The 16,396-nt window shown below is 32.4% G+C and overlaps 1 protein-coding gene across 3 annotated transcripts in view; it reads right to left on the bottom strand.

Annotated features, from left to right (window-relative positions):
* Nucleotides 1–564: 564 nt before the first annotated feature.
* The window catches only part of PLOD2 (procollagen-lysine,2-oxoglutarate 5-dioxygenase 2), a 94,465-nt gene continuing 78,633 nt past the window's right edge, over nucleotides 565–16,396 (bottom strand). Inside the window, exons 11-20 of one of the 3 annotated variants that reach the window (XM_032143726.2) lie at nucleotides 16,096–16,200; nucleotides 12,912–13,037; nucleotides 10,285–10,426; nucleotides 9,033–9,095; nucleotides 7,956–8,069; nucleotides 4,408–4,473; nucleotides 3,680–3,784; nucleotides 2,398–2,544; nucleotides 2,163–2,288; nucleotides 565–1,993 (exon numbers count right to left, since the gene is read on the bottom strand). In XM_032143726.2, the coding sequence (XP_031999617.1) occupies nucleotides 1,838–1,993; nucleotides 2,163–2,288; nucleotides 2,398–2,544; nucleotides 3,680–3,784; nucleotides 4,408–4,473; nucleotides 7,956–8,069; nucleotides 9,033–9,095; nucleotides 10,285–10,426; nucleotides 12,912–13,037; nucleotides 16,096–16,200 (1,150 nt within the window). In that variant the 3' untranslated portion in view covers nucleotides 565–1,837. The remainder of the gene's footprint in view (nucleotides 1,994–2,162; nucleotides 2,289–2,397; nucleotides 2,545–3,679; nucleotides 3,785–4,407; nucleotides 4,474–7,955; nucleotides 8,070–9,032; nucleotides 9,096–10,284; nucleotides 10,427–12,911; nucleotides 13,038–16,095; nucleotides 16,201–16,396) is intronic. The other 2 variants (XM_058433632.1, XM_032143728.2) reach the window with 2 other exon arrangements.

The raw sequence follows: 16,396 nt of genomic DNA, 5'->3' as shown, positions 1-16,396 counted from the left end.
AACAGATCTGCTTTTATAACCAGAGTCTGTTCTGATGAGCTGGCATCTACATCATACCAGGTGTTACATATTTTGAAAACCATTCCTGATGTACAGTAACGTAATTCACAAATCATTACTAAAATGTCTCCTCATCCTAGTTGATGGATAGTAGAAATTTTCTTTGGTTATTAAGTGTCGCCAAAGAAGAGAACAGGAGTAGAACTCAACTTCCTTATCTTTTTAAGTCCATCTCCCAGTGACTATAATGTCTTCTTCATCAACATATCCTTGGTGCCTGGAACAGCGCCTGGCCCATAACAGAGACCCAGAAGATATTAATAAACAAATAAACCTATATTGAATAACGTTTGGCTTCTATTTTCTCACTTGTAAAACGAGTTAGATCAAATCCCTAGTCATCATAAAATTGAAGATTTTCTAATTTCATTTATAATTCAATAGTTTCATATATCATTAAATCTACTAAGCAAAATGAAAAATCATAGGCTTCATTCTTTCAGACAATTACATCATGTATTCACTTCGGAAGATAAACACCAATAATAAAGAGAACAACAAAACTTTCTAAAATCATTTTATTTTTTCTAATTTCCTAACACATGGTGTTAGAAAATGAATTTTGGCCCCGTGATTAAGAATTTCTTTTCAAGTTTAACCTTTACATTAAAAACAGTAGCTACAATAAGGATATTTCAACCTTACTTAGAGAAATGATAAAACATCAAGTCAACAAATATTTTTGTTGGAGAATTTTTTTATAAGTGGGATAGAGGGAAGTTAACATAGACACTCAGAAGAATAAAATGGAAATTATGCTAGGAAGATAAAAAAGCAAGTAATCCTCCCCCCCAAAAAAAGAATAAGGAGAGAGACAAAGGGCAAAAGGGAAGAAGCAAGGCTCAACAACTTTCTTTTCCTGATATAAAATTCAAGTACTTAAAAAGTTTTTTTAAAAAATAATTAAATGCACTACTCATCTCAATGAAATTTTTCGTTTTCCTCACTATTTTCTAGAACTTTCTAAAAAAGGAAACAAAGCAAAAAACAAAAAAAATCTGTTTGACTTAAGGACACTTGCTGATCTTGACACTTGATAATACTTTCAGAAATGGAAAGGTTTTCCTAAATCTAATACCTGCTTAATATAATCCACTTTGGAAGATTCATCTGAAAGAAACATAGGGTTTGATTTTTAATACAAATATAAAATAATCTGCCTTACAATCAAAACAAAAATGTTTTCAACTGTATATGCTCCTCGGTTGTGTTTTGTACTAATTTTCTTGAGGAAAACATTGTGTAATTTTTTTGTGTGTTCCCTTTGTAACTACCGTAAATAAGACCTGCATAGGTGTTCAGAAAAATACTTAGTTGCATACAAATCCAGTTAGAATCTGATTTTTAAGGTTTTAAAACATGGTAATTTATATCCATTTTGTCTACATTTCCTCTATATTTTGATAAATAAAAATCTTCCCATGCTTTTTTTAAATAAGAAAATATTATTAGTCTTGCTATTTGTACCTAAATATTTTATCAATTTGAAACACAAATTCATAAACTGTCATTATTCTCAGAGGCAACAAAGCATAGAAATAAATATTAAGTTTTTTCTTTCTTTTCTTCTTCAATCTGTGTTTTAAGGCTCAGAGCAGACATTAAGAAACATCAAACAATTTTTCATAAAAAGTTTTTCAAATGTTTGGCCCAAAGTGAAGTTGTTCTGTTGACGTTATTTAAATATTCCTCTCATCTTCTCAGCCACAACTTCAAAGACGTGTTCATGCCAGTCATTCATCCAAAATAAATTTCAATTCAATGAAAAGTAAATAACTTAGGGATCTATAAATGACACTGCAATGTATCTTGTTCCATTTTTAACAGGAAGTCCTTCATGCAAGTGTGTGAGTCTCCCAGGATGCATGAAGCTCCAGCCTTTTCGTGGTGACTCAATAGAGCAATTGTACCTTAGAAATTTGCAACCACCTCCCTAAAAAAGTTAAAATGAAGAAATACATCAGATTATATTTAACCAGTAGCAAAATTCAAATTATGTCATTTGAGCAACATTTAAAAAAGAAACTAAAGCCTAAGGCAAAGTCCTTTTCATAATGATATATTTCTTTTGAAAAATCTAAAAACACAAGAGTCATAATTACCTGAAAGTCTTCTCCCACGTTATTAAGTGCAATGTTTATGGTAAATGTAGAAGCATCATGATGAGGACGAAGAGAACGCTGTCTTTCAGGGGAGTATTTTACTACAAAATTCAGTAGCGCAAATCCCTGAAAAAGCAAAGTAAGCCAGTGGATTTGCTTATTAATAAAAACATTAAAAAGAACACTTGTGTAAAAATGGGTAAGAAATAGGCTGGAGGGGTGGGAGGATAACTACCTTCGTATAATAGCCTGCAAAGACCTTCAGTGTAACTGGTGCAATGAACTCCCGGATAAAATGAAGCCATACATTCTCCAGATCAACTTGCTTCATGTGGATATCATCAGTTGGGACATTTTCATAACCACCAGATATACGGCTATCCTAGAAACAACATTAATGACATAATAAGCTGTACTCCACGTGCAATTCCCATTTATATTATAGTATTTTTTTCAACCACAGATCATAATAGACAATAAAAATAACAGTTGTTCCAATGTGGTATATCATCTGCTTTAACTGTAAAATTATCAAAATAACTTAAGTAACAGCTTTGTCAATGATACAATGACGAAACAAAGTAATGTAAGGTCAGTAGTCTCCTTTCCTACTTCTTAAATGTATATGGGAAGTTTAACTATAAAGTAAACAAAATTGACTTCCTAAGCCCTCACATCCCCTCTTAAAAATGAGTCTTTTTTTACAGTGACCCTTTAGGCAGTCTTAGCTGCTTGATGAGCATACACTTGACATATCTGCTTTCTGTATTACCAAACACCGAAAACAAGCTTTCCCCGCCCTTCCTCACTTCTATTTGTAACACTCAAAAGTTTTTGAACGATTGCTTTTCATTATTTCACCACCTACTGACTGAAGTTCTTCCTTATACTTTAAGCTTCCCTCTCCCTTATCAGCTCATTACCTAGGGGACAAAACTGTGCAGAGGCAGTAATATTCTAGAGTATTCTGCTAAAATGGCATGTCTGTTCCCAAAGGAAAAGAAACAGATCTAACCACTGGCAGTAGTATTTCCTGCCAAGTCTTTGACACTGAATGCAAATGCAAAACTGAATTACACCTAAGGAACTCAGATCCCTCCTTCCTATCTTTACACACAATAACACAGTTTTGACAGCCAGATAACATTTGCCTTAGAATTTTCACCACAGCTCACTGAAAATGCAAGGAATAAAAAGTGGCCTTGGAAAAGAGTGATATCACTCTGTAAAGACATGTGTTACCTAACAAACTCTGGCCTGAGGACATAGACCCTTAGGGAACATCCAGTGTAATTACATGCATAAATGAGAAACCCGCCCAAACTGATGAAATTACTTAAGTGTTAAAAAATTGGTTGGTGGGAGAAGTAGACTGAAATCAGAGCCTTGGCTAGCCAATTTATCTAAGTCTAGAACTCAGAGACATGTGAGAAAAAGTATATAACCCCTCCGAACTCTCTGAGTATCTACTTAGCCCCCACATACATTTTAGTTCCTAGTGTGAAATTACAACTTACGTGATGTTTTCCCCCAGACCATTTGCCGTAATGTTCCATTTCTTCTACCAATTCATCACAGGCTTTTTCAGAAAATATGGGGAACCAAAAGACATCTGGACAGGGCTATAAAATAGGCATCATCGTTAGACAAAATAACTTCTGTGTCTTAATAGTCTAAAATAGTTATTTTAATATGTGTAAAATAAAAAATCCTGTATGACTAGGAAACATAGTTTTCTGTCATGGTTTATTGACAGTATTTTTTTTCTCATGGTACATAAATAATGGTGCACCTCAGAATTGATGACATCTTACATTCTCAAAAATTAGGTATTAACAATAGTTTTGAACACTAAGCTAAAAGAGAATTCATGTTTCGAAGATGTCTCTGAGAAAAGACTCTTTCAGAAAGAGAGCCCAGTTTCTTCCAAAGATAAGCTTTCACTCCAAGAGTTCTACATCAGAGATCTGTCAACAGTTCCTATTTTTAGTGGTTTCAGAAAGCTATGACACATAGGAGTACACTTTTTAAAAAGGCATGCTTTTAAAATGTTAATTTCTATGTTCTACATTTTACAACTGTATGTTCCTTAAGGCTATTTAATCAGTAATTGAGTCATATAAATTTTACCTAAAAGGTAGTTTCTCCACTTTCACATCTTCTGTGAAAGTAGTATTGTATTAATAATATTTCTTCTGGAAAATAACAGCAAAATTGTCTATACTTTGTAATCATTAATACAAACCTGTTCAACTATATTTTCAGTGAAAATCTTTGAATAATCACGGTTTATATACTTTTCCTTCCAGTCCTATAAAAAGAAGTACATATTAAAACAAGTATCTTTATAAATACTTCACTGAAAAGTATAAAGCATATGCATTTTAGAAATTATTCAACTTATAAATGATTATGCATAGTGGACAAAATAGTAATTTTCAGAAACCACAGTATATAGCTTAATCTTTGCCTGGTTCTGAATATGCTTATGTCATTCTATGAAATACAAAATTTTTATTTATGAAATATTGTACGTCAGGATTTTAAAACTTAAGTAATCTTACGGTGAACAGATGTACACATTTTACAGATGCTCTTTGACTCACGTGGGGTTATGTCCCAATAAACCCATGGGAGGTTAAAAACACACAGTACCCTGATAAATCCATCACAAAGTTGAAAATTCCTAAGTAAAGCCACCATAAGTTGGGGACCATCAGTATTTTAATATATACACAGAGTAGGTAAATAAATATGTGCTTAAAGGTAAAAGACAAGGAGCAAAATTCTACCAACAAATATTTGTAAAAATGAATTAGTGAATTAATTAACTAGGGTCTGTCTTATATGTCTATAGTAAATTATTCTAAATTTGATTTAAATAATAATTTAGAATTATTCTAAATTTTTTAAATGAATTTTTAAAATTCCTGCCTTCACTTCAGTTATTAGGAATAATCATGAGTTTACTAGCACTTTCACTTCTTTCAGTTACTAAAATTAAGGGTTAGGGCTCTATATTGAAAAATGGTTTCTCTTTATTCTAATCCATGAATTTGATTCTTTTTGACCAATCTCTGGCATAAAATCCACACACAAAGATACCTAAACTTTTTTCAACAAAAGCTAAAGAATTATTTTATTGGGTCAAGTTCTTTATTCAAATATGGATATTTATTAAAATATTAATCTATTAATATATGGAGTGATATAAATATTAATATATGGAGTGATATAAATATCCAAAAAGATCTCTTCTGAAATTTAGAATATTTCTAGAAATCATTGATTTTCTCTTTACAAAGTGCAAATACAGAGAGCCAGCAGGGAAGAAGTGAGACACAGACTCAAAATAATTCCAGTCAAAAGATGTTTCAAAAGATATTTGCCTTAAATACATCTTTTGAGGCTAGATTTTAGGGGCTGAATATTCATATCATAATTTATGTCACTGGTTTTGCATATCTGTTTATATGTAACTCAAACATTTTTTATGTGGAGGAGACAAAGGTATCTTCAAAATTTTAATAAATTTCATGTTTATATAGTATATATGGATCAGATTTCTATATTATCTCATTATTCCCTCTAATATTAATTAGCTTTCTGATTCTAAACTATGGGAAGAAATTCAATAATCATCTATAAGATTTAAGAATTTTTACCTATAGCATTTTTCCTGTGCATCAATACTGATTTTTCTTCAAGTAAAAAAAAAATCCCCTAAGATTTCATTTTAGGGCATTAGTATTAACATTTCATTTTAGATCACCTTTCAAATTATTGAGTAAACTGTGACTTTATTAATTTCTTAGAAATTCTGATAATGGGATAATCAATAAGCATTTTGCTATGGGGTATCCCTCACGAGGCATATTAATCAGGCTGATTTAACAGAGAAGAAAGCAAGCCATGGAAAGAAAAGTTGTTCCTACTCAGTTCTTATATTTTCATTGCTTACTTTCCAAAGACTTGAATTCTTACAGAAATATCTACAATTCAGGATATAATTCAGGATATCTTACCAGGAACCTAATGTCACCCAAGAAATCAAATAATTCTATCCCTCAAGACACCAAGAGATTCAATGGTGAAGTGAAATATGGAATTCTACCCTCACGACTAGAAAACACCTCTTTTCAACTTTACTTCTGTGAAAGAGGAAGGTATGTGGCTAAAATGGAACAAAAGTACTTTTAAAATAACAAAATGTCAAAAGATATTATTTTCCTATTTAGAATATTCAGAGACTACTACATTTACTATCCCCATATCTCAACTATTCCTACAAAATAAAGGACAGTTCTCATCAGGTGGATTGAGTCTGCAATTTAAAACTTTTACTATTGGCAAGAGGAAAATCATTACAGCAGGGTTACAGGTTTGATTGTTGAAGAGAGCATTTTCCCTTGAATAAGTGTGCCACTTGCCTAAAAAAAAGATGTCCCTGTAAAACACAAAAGGAGCTAATTACTGTACCATTCAAATGTTAAAAAAAAAGAAGAAGAAGAAGAAAACAGATTTTAAAAGGAAATTGTTTCTTCAAGTTAAGACTCTTCATATGCTGAATCAGCTTTCTCTGTAATTCTCTCTGGCTATCTTTGATGTACATTCACAAAACTGTCAAAAAATAATTTAAAAAAAAGTATTTTCCTAAACAAAATTCTTAAATTTTCTTCTAAAAAATCAAACTATTATAATATGTGAGCTATTTGTAAACATGTTTCTAAAATTATGATTAAAACTGGATGGTGCTTTTGAATTTGCAAAACAAAAATATTAGAATATTGGAAGAGAACAAATTGATAATTCCCTTCCCCAAACCTAATAAGTGTCTTAATAAAAAAAAGTTATTGGTCAAGTTTAGATCTACTCTATAGATCATGAAATACAATTAATTATGTCATTTTTATTTTTTTCTTTTTATTTACTTTTTAAAAACAATTTCAGCTTTTGGATTCAGGGAGTATACTGGCAGGTTTGTTATAAGTGTATAATGCATGATGCTAAGGTTTAGGGTATGACTGATCTCATCACCAAGGTAGTGAGCACAGTACCCATTAGTTGGTTTTTCAACCCTTGTCCCCTTCCCTACTCCCTCACTCCTCTATAGTGATCCCCAGGGTCTATTGTTCCTATATTTATGTTCACAAGTACCCAATGTTTGGCTCCCACTCATAAGTGAGAACATGCAGTATTTGGTTTTCTGTTCCATTAATTCACTTAGGGTAATGGCCTCCAGCTCTCTCCATGTTGCTGAAAATGACATAATATTGTTCTTTTTTATGGCTGTACAGTATTCTATGGTGTGTATGTAACACATTTTCTTTATCCAATCCACCATTAATGAACACCTAGTTTGAGTCCATGTCTTTGCTACTGTGAATAGTGCTGCAATGAACAGATACAGGTTCATATGTCTTTTTGGTCAAATGACTTACTTTCTTTTGGCTATAAACCCAGTAATGGAATTGCTGGGTCAAATGGTAGCTCTGTTTCAAGATCTTTGAGAAATCTTCAAACTGCTTTCCAAATTGCTAAACTAATTTACATTCTGACCAACAATGTATAAGCATTTCCTTTTCTCCATAGCCTCACCCATATCTGTTGTTTTTGACTTTTTAATAATAGCCACTCTGACTGGTGTGAGACAGTATCTCATTGTGGTTTTGATGTGCATTTCACCTTATGTCATTTTTAAAAGCCTCTAACCACATTTCATATTATTAACCAACTGATTTATAACCACTTACAGTTATAGAAAAATAATGAAGTTGAGTATGAAATACATACCACAGGATTTTCAAAAATCTGCCAGAGGTCATTGTTATAATGAGAAGTATTGTAATTAGCAGTGGATAATAGCCTTCCAAATTCATGTCTATTAGAAATGTACATAAATACACCCTATATGCCAGAAAATAACAGTATTAATCTTAGAGGTAGGTACAAAAGTAAATTTTATCATAGGAAAAATATATAGAAGATATTAATTTCAATTTTTATATTTCATTTATGAACATGCATTTTTAGTGTTCATATAAAATGTGCATAGTTTAAAATAAAAAACTCAAATTTTGATTATGAATTCAGACACCACACAAAACTAGTAGATAGCACTGACACTCAACTGAAAAAAAGAAGAATGGACTGTTTTTGTCCCTTTCTCATTGATCCTAGATGTAGACATCGGGGAAAAAATTCCTGTTTGAAAGCAGAAATATTTTTGAGACACAGTGCAATGAATTATACCTCTTTTGGCTTCTTTCTCTTTCAAAGAAAGCACCACATTTTTAATCAAGAATTCACTGCCAGTCATATTTCACCAGTCTGTTTCATTCCTTTTTCTAATGTTTAAAGGCTAACATGCAAATGAGTCATACATTATAAAGGCAGATAAAACCAGTCTCATATTCTTGCCCCAAACCAGACAAACGTGGAAAACACCACGAGGTAATGTTGTTTCTTTTTGGACCTGTTTTAATAGTAAAAGAGTTAGTGATTAATAACTCAGTAAGGTGCACCTAAACCTTACTGTAATCAAATTCTATTTTATACCTACTTCTATCCTCTTCTCTCCCTTTAAAAAGAAATAAAAACCTAAAAAAAGAATGAAAGGGGCTTAGGTTTAACTTTCTCACCTGTCAACCATAAAATATAAATCAGCTCAAAGAACCAAGAGTTGACTATCGCACAAGACCCATGCCCAAGTCACACAAAACATGCACACACGTACACAGATGACTGATGAATATCAACATTTTACCAAGCTAAATGCAAATAAGGCCCTTAAAGAAACTTTACTACTAGGCAATATACTATATCAAATATTAAATAAACAAAAATAAATAAAATAAGTAAAAATAACACCTTTGGGGGGCTGAGCATTTGGAATGTTTCCGGAGTAGGGGAGTCTTTTTCCCTTTGTAAAGTCTAAAATGAAGAGAAGCATTGGGTAAGTTGATCTGTACACCCGCTCTCTCAGGTATTCTTTGGTAAATAAAAATAATAGCAGCTGTTGATCAAAAGCTAACATTCTGAAATGTTCTTCATAGACAACATGCAGAACAAGCAAAGCTTATAGCGCACACAAAGAAACATCTCCAGCTCTTTCAGCCCTTCTTTTCTTTTCTTTTTGGGAGGTGTGGTGGGGTCAAACATAAGTCTAAGCTCATTCCTTAGCAGAACTTTCATTAGACACATAAGACAATGGAAAAAATGAGTAAGAGAGGCCATTCCATGATGCGCTGTTGAGTCAAATTAGCCAAACATGAGCACAAAATACAATCACAAGTACTGAGGATATTCAATAATAATGCACATAGGTTTGTAGAGAAAACAAACATATTCAAACAATACATGCTTTGTTAAACTAAGAAGAAATACTTGCCAACTTTTCTGATTTTTCATCGAATCACAATTGCTTATATAAATTTGGAAATTGGAAATAAAATAGCCCCATCATTTCTAAAACCAAAAATCATATCAATATATTCTAAACCATATTTATGCATTTTGAAAAATTATTTTCTAGTCATTTTAAGTTTTATAATAAAAGTATATCTGTAGTGCAGCAAAGTATCATTAGTATTTTACTTAGAGTAAATACACTATGTATCTCAACCCTTCTACTAGTTTGGTGGTAATAATCCTGCTTTTTAAGAATGTGAAGTTAATAATAATTTTAAAATTTTACCTAGTTAGAGAAAATGTGGACATTAATTTTAGAACAAAAATATTCTTAAATCTGGAAATATTGTTTCATCGAAGCTTATCTAATTAATTTTAATTAGGTCAAGTTTTCACTATAGAATTTCAAATTAAAGATGTATTCTTAAAACAGCAAAGCTGATTTGTAACAAATACATCTTTATTACTGAAATCCAACTCTGTTGCCTATGAATTAGCCTGAGCACCAAAACTAACATTTTTCATACCATTTCTATAAGTAAATGTTAAATTATCTCCAAAATTGCTCCCAAATTTTTAACACAGAACCAAAAAAATTGGCTAGTACTTACAAATTAGCAAGACAAAGGGCATCAAAACACAGTGACACACGAACTGGTAAAGCACGCCATCTTATAAGAACATTCAAGCAAGCCATCACTGCATATCTTACCATTTCTCTAGCATTTCGGCAAAGAGCCATATCAGGATCCAATTTATCACGAACAAAATAGTTCCTTTCATTCATCTCTGATCGGAGTGTCTTTCCTTTAATTAAGTACACATTAGCCATGTATGGGACATTCCATACTCCTCTGAAAGTAACGAGAAGACATTCTTATATACCACAAATACAAACAATTTTAAGTTTCATTTTTACCTTTTTAAAATAAATGCTTTGTGTTTAGATTTTGTATACATAAATTATTGAATCAATATACAAATATATTCAATGATATATATATGATTACATTGTATACACTATATTTAATGAGATTTAGGAGATAAACCACTGTCCCTTTGGATACATTTCAATTTGGGGTTGGTATCTGTTTGGCATTTGTATTATAGCTATCATATCTCAATCAGTTGTTACAATTAGACTATTATAATCTATTTTATAGAAGGTGTTTCTATTTAAAATTAAAGAATTTGATAGCATGAATCATAACATACAACCAGCGGTGCCCTAGACCCAGCTCATACTGGCTCCCCAAAGTTAACTTTTTCTGCCAAGTCCATGTTCAGTAATTTCACATTGGAAACTTGAAATCAGCCATGGTAGAAGTATTTACACCAAACAAATGGGCAAGCACTTTAAATCAGGGAATCCTCCACCTCCAAAAGCCAGTTGTTACACATTTACCAGCATACCACTGAATATAGCCTAAAATTCTCCAAAATTATATTCTCTTACCATTCATTAAGCCATCTTAAATATTTTATAGAAAAAGGAAAACATGAAGAAATACAGCTGGGAGCACATGAACGTTGCATCCTTTCCCACATCTATATTCTCACTCTGAACATGACTCATTTCATAAAAACTGCAAAACAAGTTTTGCCCCCAAGACTGTGTGCCTTTCTTTTAGAGAACATCAAGGCAAGATCTTGACCAAGAAATGCAGTTAGATATTAAAGGATATATGATATTGTGTCTTACTAGACTAGCCTCAAAGAAAAATGCCTTAAGGAGTACAGCAGTCCCCGCCTTATGTGAGGGTGATACATTCCATGGACCCCAGTGGATGCTTGAAAGCAGATAGTAACAAACCCTACACATGCACTACTATGTTTTTTCCTACATATATATACTTATAATAAAGTTTAATTTATACATAAAGTACAGTAAGACTAACAACAATAATAGAACAACTATAACAATATGCTGTAATAAAAGTTACATGAATGTTTACACTTTCTCTATCTCAACATATCTTCGTATTTTCAATCCACAGTGGACTTGAAACCATGGAAAGCAAAACCATAGATAAGGGGGAATTACTGTATACAACGTGTCAGCTAAATTCAGAAATTAATCTCTGGGGAATTATTCAGTGTTTCAACTTACACACACACACACACACACACACACAGTTGTTCCTTCATGTAGCTTTTGGACATGAAGTGTATTCCAGATCAAAAGCCTCTGCCATATTTTTTTCCTTATACTTTAGACAACAATGACAGGAGGCTGGACAGAAAATCACCAACGCCTAAAGCAACTTGAAACAAATTTTCCATTCTACTTTCACAAACCCTCATTTCTGATGTGCCCAAAGATACAATCAGGTATACTGTCTATACAACTCACCCAGAGTCAATACAACTGCATAGAAACAACAGAATACGATCTTAATAGTCTTTTCTCCTCCATTGTGCATTTTAATTGCAGCTAACAAAAACCTTTATTGTATTCACATCATTCAGATTGAAGCTTTCCACACCAATTACTATCTCCACAAGCAACACATCTTTTTACCACTCAACTGTTTGAACAGAAACATGTGCCTTTTTTTTTTTTTTTCTAAATTTAAGGACACATCCTTTTAGTCCTGAGGGTGTACTGCCCCTTTTTAATCAGGCTGACATGTTTGAGAACTAAGGCAAAGCATGTAATGTCTTAGTCACTCTGGTCCATCATATGTATGAAAAAAAGAATGACATTCTTCCCCAATATTACCTTAGCAAAACTACTTCAATTGTGATTATCTTTAGTAATCAACCATTGTCTCTGAAATAAATATAAATCATGCACACACATTTCAGCAAATATATTCTTTTCAATCTCTAGAAGTTAAAATCTAATACTGGTGAAAAAACTTGTATTTAAAGCAGAATAATAGCTATTTCACACAAAAAAAACTCATGCAATCAGGAATACTGGAATGTTCTGGCTGTTAGTGTTATTGTTGGCTTAATTATAAATTTTAAAACCTATCAAAACAATGCTTAATTATAACCATTAAAAAGTTAGTAAACTAAATCCCCTTTCCAAACTTTTAAATAAAGAGTATTACTCTTCTATCAACCATAATGTGAGTATGGTAAACATATATTATCTCTTAGTATTCCCCACAGCAATGAGCTTGTTCCTTTGAAGATTTGGGACTTTAAAAACATTTTTTTTAAATATTAGTTTATACTGGTATTTCAGGATTCCAAGTGGTCTTGGGTTCTCAAATTCCCATTAACTATAAAGAAAAGAGATGAATGCAAAAGAAATTTCAAGTAATACTAACAAGACTACATCTTTAGATTATGGTATTTCACATTAAAATATTAAACCAAGTAACTTACACTCTATTCCCTTGAACAATATCCACATAATCTTCAGATCGTGCATAGTATCCATCAGGACTCAATGCTCCCCAAAAATTGGACCATAGCTTTCCATGACGAGTTACAAGAGGAGCAATGATCTTTCTAAAGACAGACAGAGAGTGTGTGTGAGAGAGAGAGAGAGACCTATATAATTATTTATTTTTAAATTACCACAGAATTATGTATTTTGGGCTTAGCATGACATATAACACAATAAAGCTCATTTAACAAACCTGTAGTTAATAAAAATAAAATAAGGATCTTCTTTCCCAACATCTTTTCTTAAATACGTATATTGCTAATTTTCAATCATATTTCTTAAAAAGAGTAACAAAGAAGGAAAAAGTAATTGAAAATGCTAATGAATACATAAAATTACATCCAACAGAGGGAAACTACCTTAGTTATTTAATTATATTTAAGTTTAATTAAAGTATTTCAGAACCTATACTAAATGAAACCAAATATTTTCATTGTCACTGGGTGAACAACAGCCCCTGGTGCATTTAAGATATGCAGTTGTCCGGGAGCTGTGGCTCATGCTTGTAATCCCAGCACTTTGGGAGGCCGAGGCGGGCGGATCACAAGGTCAGGAGATCGAGACCACGGTGAAACCCTGTCTCTACTAAAAATACAAAAAATTAGCCGGGCGTGGTGGCGGGCACCTGTAGTCCCAGCTACTCGGAGAGGCTGTGGCAGGAGAATGGCATGAACCCGGGAGGCGGAGCTTGCAGTGAGCCAAGATTGAGCCACTGCACTCCAGCCTGGGTGAAAAAGCGAGACTCTGTCTCAAAAAAAAAAAAAAAAAAAGATATTCAATTAATATTTGTTGAATTTGTAAAAAATGAATGAAGATGAACTGAGACGTTTGTAAATAGGCAAAGTTTTCCTGTAATTAAGTCTCAAATTACTTACGTATGTTTCCAGTTTTCCATGACTTTAAAAAATGACGTGATTACAGTAAGCTAGTCCTGGCAACACTGAACTTTCCTTTAACTATTTTAGAAAGCAAATTTATGGGACAACTATTCTTTATAAGAAAAAAGAAAACGTATTTCACCTCTATCTTGTGAAGACCAGCCAGGCCCTTTCTATTACATGCACAAAAGTGAAATAAATAAACACACATCGGGCCAGGCACGGTGGCTCATGCCTGTAATCCCAGCACTTTGGGAAGCCACGGCAGGCAGACCACAAGGTCAGGAGTTTGAGACCAGCCTGACCAACATGGTGAAATCCCATCTCTACTAAAAATACCAAAAAAAGTTAGCCAGGCATGGTGGCGAGCACCTATAATCCCAGCTAATCAAGAGGCTGACACAGGAGAATCGCTTGAACCCGGGAGGCAGATGTTGCAGTGAGCCAAGATCATGCCACTGCACTCCAGCCTGGGCGACAGAGCAAGACTCCGTCTCAAAAAAATAAATAAAAATAAACACACATCATGCAAAATAATAAATTTTGGTTTATTCTTCCAAATTCCTACAAAACTATTAATCAGATTTAAATACCTACAATATTGGAAATAACATGAATTAGAATCTACATACATTAATTTGGGAAATAATTCAATATGAATAACTATCAAATATTTAATTTAAAAAGAACTTGTAATTTATAATCCCAGCTGCCTCCTGAAAAGGTTTAAACCAACAAATTTGGGAAACCAAAATTCATCTGCTGCATACCTCAATGTTCTTGTGAATGAAAACGTAAGGATGGCAGCTGAGGAATGATTCATATTATTATACAATTTAAGGAGCAAAATTTAGAGCAAGGGAGCGAATCACCTCGTGATCCGCCCGCCTCAGCCTCCCAAAGTGCTGGGATTACAGGCGTGAGCCACCATACCCGGCCAGGAATTTTTCTTCTTTTAGAAGGTTTAAAATGTTTAATATTAAGAGGGATATATGTCAAATACATAGCGTAAATTCATTAAATAGTTCACTAAGAGAATAATTAATAAATATCTAAATTATAGTCATAAAATGAAAATATCTAAATATTATTTAAAAGCATATGTGCATTACACACTATAGCATTTCAATCAAATTAAGAGAAAACAATACAAATTCAAGAAAATAGTACTGAATTAAACTAGGTTTCAAGAGTTACAAATCATATACCATTTCATATCTCTAGGGTATCACAACTGCTTTTCCTTGCCAAATGATCAAAACCTGATTCATACGCTTTGGAAAATTACCTACAATGTATATAGATAGTTAACTTAGATACTGAGCATCTATAACACAGCTATACAGTTGGGCTGTATATACAGGTTGCTACAGAGAGGTCTTAGATTTTTGAAGTAAAAACTAAATTCTCAAATTTACAAATTCTAGTGATATATATAGATACATAGATAGATAGATAGATATTATATATAGGGTGGGTTAATAAAGCATACTAGATTTCCCATGTATCTTATTTAATAAAATAAAAACAATCATTCTAACATTTCATCTGCTAAACATTCTATTTATTGTGAGAAATAATTGTGTTAATACATGTACTTACAACAATACCTGGCACTTAATAAGCACTTGTTAAAGGTGAGTTCTTAGTAGGAGTACTAAAAATGGTATTATTAGTATTAGCAGTAGTATTGACAAACAAACATTAATATCATTGTAAGCTGATATACATGGTGTCTTTTTCCCATTTCAATTGAGTTAAATGAGCAAACAGACACTGTTAAGTGATAACTAGTTCAATAGTAAATAAAGCTACACATATGACTGTGGGATGATTTGTACCTCTGAAATTCCTTTCTGATACTAAGGACTACAACTCTGTATGCAATAACTATTTTGGTCAGAAGTTTTGTGAAATTCTACTTTAAAATATCTATAGAGAATAAAACAACTCTAAATTTTAGTATCAGATGTATCATAATTTCACCTAGCTTTAAACAGAAAAATGGGCCAAGTAATTGTATTTGTGATTATAACTAATATTAAATAATTCCAGATGTATTCGGGTTGTTTTCTATGACTCCTTTAAATGAAAAATAATTAGCTTGAATTGAAAGTTTATTAGCTGTAGAACATAACTAAGTTCCCTCAACTTACTAAACACACAATAACTACAGTATGTTCACATCCATATGAAAAATAACCATTTTAACAAGAAATTGATACCGAATTTTAGAAAGTACCTGTTTTGTTCTATCAAAATTTTTAAAGTCCTTGGATTTGTCAAAACAACATCTGCATCCACACTGAAGTAATAATCACACTTTTCATCCTGACGGCAAAAGTCCCTAACATTGAGAAAGAAAATGAAATGGGCGTGAGATAAAATAAATATCTGCTGACTGAGAAATGTTAACATAAATATTCTTACATGTAAAGTATGGTTCTCTAGCATACTTTTCAGATCAAAATAGCGAAACAATATCTGAAAAGATATATAGATTGTCTTAAATTTCAAAATGGTCAGTTTAACACAGATATTCA

This window comes from Hylobates moloch, unplaced genomic scaffold (assembly GCF_009828535.3).
Source record: "Hylobates moloch isolate HMO894 unplaced genomic scaffold, HMol_V3 SCAFFOLD_22, whole genome shotgun sequence".
In the NCBI taxonomy this organism is placed as follows: Eukaryota; Metazoa; Chordata; class Mammalia; order Primates; family Hylobatidae; genus Hylobates; species Hylobates moloch.
This window is presented reverse-complemented; position numbering and strand designations above follow the sequence as displayed.